We start from the raw sequence: 8,038 nt of genomic DNA on the forward strand, positions 1-8,038 counted from the left end.
AGGGACACTTTCCCTGACCCCAGAGGCCAGTACACCGGCTTCAGGGTGAGCCGCCTAGCATAAATATTTACAATATTTGCTGCATAGTACGATTTGTTATTATATTGTAAATAGTTTTTTGTTACCATACACATTGTAAAAGTTCTTCTTACCACTTTTCATCCCTGCTGTATGTATGCCTATATGTCTTTCACAGTATATTTATAAATAAAAAATATTTGGGACAAAGTTTCAGAATCAGCTATTTTTATTTACATGTCTATGTACACAACTTTGTGTGGATTGCCATATGAAAACTGTTTAATGGTCCTCTAATTCTCTGGGACCACTGTCCCCTCGTGTGACATGAATCGCCACTAGTTCTGATGTGGGAGGTGGCTGTTCTGGAGCAAGTACACCCAGATGCCTTGGGTCATCAGGTCTTAGCGTCTGTTTGCGGGGAAGGCCAGACCCACTTCGCAGTCTCCTGGCAAGAATGGCCCTCTGGATCTCTGGAATGTACGTGTACTGCTTCTTCTCCTTCATCGTGTAAACGCTCCAGCTCTTTGATTTTTTGTTGTACTTCCGTCTGTAACTACAGAGCAAGAACAATTTGTTTATGTCGTTAGTCAATCTAAACAATATAACAAAAACATGTTACAAAAATACCTACATTTTATGTCCATCTCTGTTGCGTGCAGGGCGGCGTTGATTGTGTTTATTATAATCAATAGCTGCCAGCAATGTCCGAGTCTTGTATACAAACGGAGAGTAGGCCATGCGCTTTGCTGCGTACATCAAAATGTGATTTTGGAATGACTCCAAATCAGATGTGGTCCTGTGTAGGTGGGAGAGACAGATAATTACAACAACACTCGTGGTAATACATGTGATGTTTTGTCTTATATTTTTAAATAAGAAATGAAATCCTCATTACAGATTACATTGAAATATGGTAAAATATGCTGCATCTCAAACATGACAAACACTTGAGTGAGGAATACTGGAAATTCAAAAATAACTTGGGTGAATACAACCATGTCTTGCAGTTATTTACCTGAAGTTTAGGAATTTATTCACCAGGGTCAGCCATCTTTTATCAAGGACAACAGCAGTAAGTGCCTTGTGAGCAGCTGAACCTATAGTCATAACACAGTCAGTAAAACATATGCATTCACATACAGTGTTGAATTCTGCACCAGTATTGATTGAAATTACCTTGTATGATCCAAGGCTTGTTCTGGCTGTCTTCATCCAGTGGCTCATGATCACAGCAACTGGTTGCCCAGGAGTGCTCATTGCAGACATGGTGAAGTACACCAACCCAGATCATCTGCATAAATGATAAAAGTTATACAGTACATGGAGCCACAAACCTGCTCTGCTAGCATATCAACTAAACTGTCCTAATCAACACTTTTTTTTTTTAAATCAACCATACCTTGAACTGCTCCTCTGTGTCTGCATGCTTACTGCAGTACCAAAAGTGGTTGACTATGTCCTTGATCCATGGCTGAATACCACTCTGACTTTTCATGGTCCCAGCCTGATAAAGGTACACAAGGTACACAATAGCTAGCTTCTTTCCACAACACCAAAACAACATATAGAAACTGGTCACATGTCTATAAATGTACTGATGCATACCCGTCGAAGCCTCTTGCTTAGGCTCTTGGCTGCATGCCAGATATCCAATGAGTGCTGAATACCCCACGCTTTGTATTTGCCACGCTCGGGATCTATAACAAAAAGAGAGACCATGTAAACAATGTAAACAAAAATGACAGTTACGTTTTTTATTTATTTTTACTTTATACAAATTGTATGGTAAAAATGAAACCCTGTGGGAACAGTGATCAAACTTGAACTTGGGACGGTCTATAGGGCTTTATGACTTCACCATAACCAAAAGTTGTCCTTACTCAGTAAAGCGGTGATTTGTGGGTGGGCATCAGTGACCACTTCCTTTATAGAAAGCTCTTGAAGGAGCTCATCCATTGTGCGAACAAAGCACTCCTTCTCCATGATGACTGAGTTTTTATTTGTTTCGCGTTTATCAACGGAAACAATGTGGACCACATCTCGGGATTCTTGTTCAATTGTTGTGTATGTGCAGAACTGTGCACAATGACCTGAGGGAAAAGCACAAGTGCATATAACTTATGTACATTAGTACAGAGGCCGCCAGAATAACAGTCAATGAGGAAAGATGCTATGATCTATCCATCATGCTCAGGAGAGAGCAGCAGACATAATTTACACATCCCAATCTCTAACTACAGGAAAAATCTAATTCAGATTATGCAATTCACAAAGAGAGGTTGTTTGAGACAGTGGACATTTTGCCTTGACATATTTTGGATTGTTAACCTTGAGGGTTGCACCCTCTACAAGGCCAAATGTTATGCTAAAAGAACAGTTTGACAGTCTCGGAGCAGCCATGATGCTATTTCAGTCTAAAAGCATCATCAACATAAAACCAAAGATATTAGAAGATAATGATAAAGCAGTACAACAGTACATACATACAAATCTGATTCTCAATTTTGACAGTATGCATACAGAACTTACCAGGAGAATCCATTCTGCCATCACCTATTGGGAACAGACATTATAAGCATTAGAATCACAGATTTCAGCTTCCAATCATACAGTCATAGCATATCATACAGACTTGTCAGTGTAAAAGTTGATCAAAGGTGAAAGACCCTCCTCACCCAGGAGAACAACATGGTCCTTCTGCCGTAAACGGTCAAGGACTTCTGCTCTAGTTTTATCCCAAAACTCCTGCACCGGCTCTATGCAGTAAGCATCCTGGATTCTGAAGAATGTGGATTCGGTAACCATCCCCATTGACATAAACTGGAAGAGTAGGGCTACTTTTCTGTAGTTGTTCCCGGACAGAAGAATATTGGCAGACAGCATAAAGTCTCCGCCCTGCATGCCGAACTTCAAGGTTGGCTGCGAATTCCATTTCCATACGGAGTGTCCGAAGGGGCATAACTAATGTAAAGAAATGGCAATGTTATGTGAGAAACAATACAAACATACAAAGGTAACAAACAATAGCAGCACTGTATAGAAAAGCCAATTCAAGACAACATAATTGACTTTTTGACAATCTTCACACCTTACCCATTCTAAAACTACTCCTGTCCCCCGTGTTCTCATGGCAACTTGAAAAGGTTGTGCACCAGAGCATGCTACGCCTAGCACTCTGTCTACAAAGGTGCACTGTTGCACTGGTAGTCTCAAGTGCATGGCGAGATCAAGCAGATTGTCGTTGTATGTTATGCTGGCTTTTTTACTGACTAGATCATCCTCAGAGAGTACTCTGTGAGGATGTGTGGTGGCCTCTGATTCGGGAGCGGGAGGGTCGGGCATGTCAATGTCTAATACAGCCTCATCCACACTGATTTCAGTCAGGTCATTTGCCTTGTCTCCGACCATTCTGAAGAGTTGAATATGCATATTGATCATATTTAGACAAAATACTTTACATAAAGAATTACATGAGAAAATATTCTAAAGATAATGTTGTAGTACAGTTTAGAAAGAAAGACGCTGCGCTTTACGACCGACAAATGTAGCTGAACTTTCACCCAAAATTCATAAATAAAATGCAAACATACCGTAAATGAAGAGAAGGGACAAAATCCTCATCCGAACTGTCTCCTTCCTCCAAACCCAAGAGACTTGGGTTAGCCCCAAAATCATCAAACTCAATGCTGTTTAGACAACACATACAGATATTTCAGATAAAGGAAAGAGGTCAATGGAAGTAAATGAAAGACTAATGGACAGCACTTACATGGTCTTCCTAAAATCATTAGCCCCCTCTTCATCTGATGACTCGTGGTGCTGTTCTTCGATGCTCATAGAGTGCATGCTGCGCACAGAAAAATAGATAATCCAAAACATAAGCCAACAGCCACAAAAAAATCTGATCAAGAAACCCTCTCTGAAAACAATACACCATACTATCATATGGCAGTGAACTTCACCTCATTTCCAAATCGCCAACTTCTCCCTCTCTAGACAACTACTGCACACCAAGCTCAGGAAGATTTGGAGGAACATCCCTGAAACGTAAAAAAGTGCATAAGTAACTGGAAATAAAAAATGACAGACAGGATAAATAAAGGCATGGGGAGGAAAACATACTGGTCTCGATCTGAGTCTTCTGTGATACTGGAAATAGGTGGTTTCGGTGGTCTGGAGTGGGTCTTGCTTGGTGTGGATGTACACTGCCAGCGCTTGTAACTAGAAAAAATAAGAAAGCAGTTTTGGCAAATTTCTAACAGTACATTGTGAAATTGCATGCATATAGGTAATTGTTGTGGAATGCTTTGAAATTAGGGTACATTTGTCTGTTGACTACACTGTTGGGGGCTGGGCAGAGTAGAGTGAAATCCCTAGACACTCACTGTGTGTGTGTGTGTGTGTGTGTGTGTGTGTGTGTGTGTGTGTGTGTGTGCGCGTGTGTTGTTACGGGGGCGGGGTGTCAATAACAGTAACTTGGTCAGCCCATGTAACTTCTATATTTACAAACAGGACGGTCATGGAAAATTTGTTGAGTCTGGGCTTCATTGTGGTTGACGAGGATTTGTAGCATATTATGAATCAATACAGAATGTGATCGGTGAGCCATCGGCTTCTACACTATGTAGCGCACTGCAAAAAAAGCTACACCTGCGTCAAATAAAAGTAAAGTAACACCTGGATGCAACATGCAAGAAAATTTAGCCACATAGAAGGGCAGCATCAATCTAGCTGGATCAAGCCAAAATCTCCGCTACTCACTACGATGAACTACGATGATTGCAGAAAATATTGGAATAACGTTACTAGTATTTTTACCAACAAAACTCTATGACGCGTGGCCACACAAAAAAAGAGTGTAAGAACTGTGACTACCTAAAAAAACATATCCATGCTTGCTATCAAACACACAGACTCCGCTAGCCACCTAGCTAACGTTACCCCGTAACAGAAATTCATAGAATTACCAAAGATACTTCATCAACCTTATCTGGAAATACAGTAAACAACACATTTACAGATAATAACGAACACAATGAAAGTACAACCATGCACAAGAATAAAATATCAAAGTGTTACTTACAAGCGCAAAAGCAAGAATGCGAGGTCTGCATCTGTCTTGGAGCCTTCGCTGTCTTTCAGCTCTCGCCATTCTGGAAAAGCTTGACCAATATTAATCCGTGTGCGAGCCTTCACTCGGTCTGAAGCTCTTTTCCTTTTCTTTGCTTCTTCACTCAATGGTCTGCGCTGCTTCTTCACCGGCTCTGCCATTACACACGTTTGCAAAAACCGCTAGCCGGGTTTCGTTAGCCTGCCTCTGTGCTGGGGATGTTTGCCGTAAACTGATCCTGCTTCTCGCGATGTCTGAGACTGTGCGAGACTTTGCGAGACTGAAGGACGCGGGTCGTGTACACCGAACTTGAATGCACGATATTCTTCCTAAGAGGCAGTTGGGGGGGGCGAGAGAGTCTTCATTCACCCTGTAATGAGTCATTTAACCATATACCGACTTACGAAGATGATTATTAAACACGAAATTGTTGCATAGTGTCCCTTTAATTGCTTTGGCCATAATCTACATTTAGCCGTCACAAATGCGATGAAGTCAGAAAAGGACCGCACTGCCCGAGCCATGGGTGTCTGCAGAAATTTGGTGACCGCTTTCTCCCAGAGCTGGCAGAAGAAGAAAAAGCTCCAGAGAGAGCAAGTCGAGCACAACCTGCCCCAACACTGCTTAGTTCTGGTAAGTTGTGCTAAAATTCGATTCTTATTTCTTTAGACGTTGCTTTTCAGGTAACAGTCCGTGGATATAAACGCACTTGTCCAAACGCAACTTGTTGAAACTTTGAACAATTTATTCTACAAAATAAAGGGTTGCAAACGATGATAAAACCTGTTCTATAATTCCTATTAAACTCAAAATATATGGAAAAAAAGTTATAGCCTGTAAATAAATGTTATTTCATATTATTGTTAATATGTTTATGATGTAGCCTAATATAATTTTTCAAAGCGAATAGGAAACAATATCGAAAAAAAGTTATAGCCTATAAATAAATGTTATTTCATATTATTGTTAATATGTTTATGATGTAATAATTATATTTTTTCAAAGCGAATACAAAACGAAATAACGTTATATAAAATGCTGTAAATAACTGGGCAAAACTTGTGGAAACGCCAATCAATGCTCTGAATTTCTGCTGCCCATTTTCATTATCAAGATAAGATTTTATTGATCCCGAGCTGGAGAAATTCACTTGTAGGCTATAGCAGCTCCAGATATGTAACCCTTCACATGCAAGAAAAAAAGTAGGCTAAATTGTGCGCACGATTTAGGCTACTAATTCATTCCCTCGATTTATAAATAACGCGCACAATTTACTATTTCGTTCCCTCGATTTGCAAAATCGCGCGGACGATTTACTATTTTGTTCTTTCGACATGCTAAACGTAGCCTACGATTTAGCCTAGTTTTTCCTGCATGTAATGTGCGGGGCTCCGTAAGATAAAACACAACATATGGCAAAAATAGACTACACATTAAATAAAAAATAAAGAAATGGAAAATAAGAAAAATAGCATCATATAGGCTATAAAATACAGATTGATGTGAACATTGCACTGGTTGCAAAAAGGAGACCGTGGCACGGTGTATAAATAAATATATTTTATTGCACAGGACAAAAAAACATAGTCTAATTAGGGATTACAATTGTGTTTTAAATGTTTTCACAGGATTGTCCTACCAGGTGGGGCACTAAGCAGAAAATGGTTGCGCGCGTTCTTGAGCAAGTACCAGCCATTAGGAGGGTTTTGATGGATGACCGGCGCAGCCAACATTTAATACCGACATGGCAGGACATCGAAGTCCTCGAATCCGTTAATGCAGCGCTGACGAAGGTTGCGGATTTTACAGATGCGCTGTCTTCCGAGAAGACAGTTACAGCGTCCTCTGTTAAACCAGTCCTACAGTTATTAACTGAGGATCTTTTGCTCCCAACCGATGAAGATACGGAGTTGACGCGCAACCTGAAAAAAAAAATGGTTGGAGTCTTGAAAGACAAATATAGTGCACCTGCAACACAGCAACTATTGTCAAAGGCCTCATTCATTGACCCAAGACACAAGGACATCAACCCTGGAGATGACGTTAAAGATGCGCTCCTGGAGGAGATGCTGGCAATGCCCGAAGAGCGGCGTGATATCAGGGACGGAGAAGCTGCAATGAGTGTCGCTGCGGCTGGAGAGGGAGAAGGAGAAAGTGCACCATCTTCTCCCCCCAAAAAAAAAAATCTTGCGGACCTGCTTGGAAAGAGAAAAGCACAATCCTCCAGTCCGGTTCCAAAAAGAATCCGTGCAGACACTGAAGTCGCAAGGTATTTGCAGGAGGAAGCCCTCGATCTGCACTCTGATCCGCTTGCCTGGTGGCGGGATAATCAGGCTCGATTCCCTCTTCTATCAAAAGTTGCCAGAAAATATATGACTATATGCGCTACGAGCACTCCATCGGAGCGTGTATTCAGTGCGGCTGGCAACATCGTCACCCCGTTAAGATCCTCGCTGAAACCTGACAAGGTTAACATGTTGCTTTTCCTGTCACGCAACATGAAGACGGAAAAATAAAAGCAGCAGCACGATTTACTTAAGCGGCCCAACAGCCAAACACTTGTTCACTTTTTGTTTTGTTATTGTGCACTTTAAAAAAGGTTGTTTATGTTTAGCCTATTTATAGTTAATTATTAATGTTTAGCTACAATTGAACATAAATGTTAATTTGTGTATTAGTTTATAATAAAATACTGCTTTATAATTAAGAATTTTTTTAACTTTAGCCTAATCAATAGTTAATTATTAATATTTACCATTTAATATAAATGTTTTGTTAATAAAGAATACTGCGTTATAATAATTATTCATTTCCATTGTATTCATTTCCATTACAAGCTGCATGCGTCCTTGAGTGTGTGACGCGGCCGCGTGGGATTTTTTTTGTTGTGGGGGGGGGGGGGGGGGA

At 40.6% G+C, this 8,038-nt stretch overlaps 1 protein-coding gene across 1 annotated transcript; it reads right to left on the bottom strand.

The window, feature by feature from the left end:
- Positions 1–232: 232 nt before the first annotated feature.
- LOC311289552 (uncharacterized protein) lies at positions 233–8,036 on the bottom strand. Its single transcript, XM_084407651.1, has 15 exons — positions 5,105–8,036; positions 4,144–4,242; positions 3,984–4,061; positions 3,791–3,868; positions 3,612–3,707; positions 3,115–3,430; positions 2,697–2,982; positions 2,551–2,574; positions 1,902–2,111; positions 1,627–1,718; positions 1,421–1,525; positions 1,198–1,312; positions 1,037–1,118; positions 653–817; positions 233–574 (listed from the first exon to the last, which is right to left on the bottom strand). Exons 3-15 carry the CDS (start codon positions 3,986–3,988, stop codon positions 301–303), a joined length of 1,848 nt encoding a protein of 615 aa, XP_084263777.1. The 5' UTR covers positions 3,989–4,061; positions 4,144–4,242; positions 5,105–8,036; the 3' UTR covers positions 233–300.
- Between the last annotated feature and the right edge of the window lie 2 nt (positions 8,037–8,038).

Source organism: Rutilus rutilus (assembly GCF_951802725.1).
Source record: "Rutilus rutilus genome assembly, chromosome: 4".
NCBI classification, from domain to species: domain Eukaryota; kingdom Metazoa; phylum Chordata; class Actinopteri; order Cypriniformes; family Leuciscidae; genus Rutilus; species Rutilus rutilus.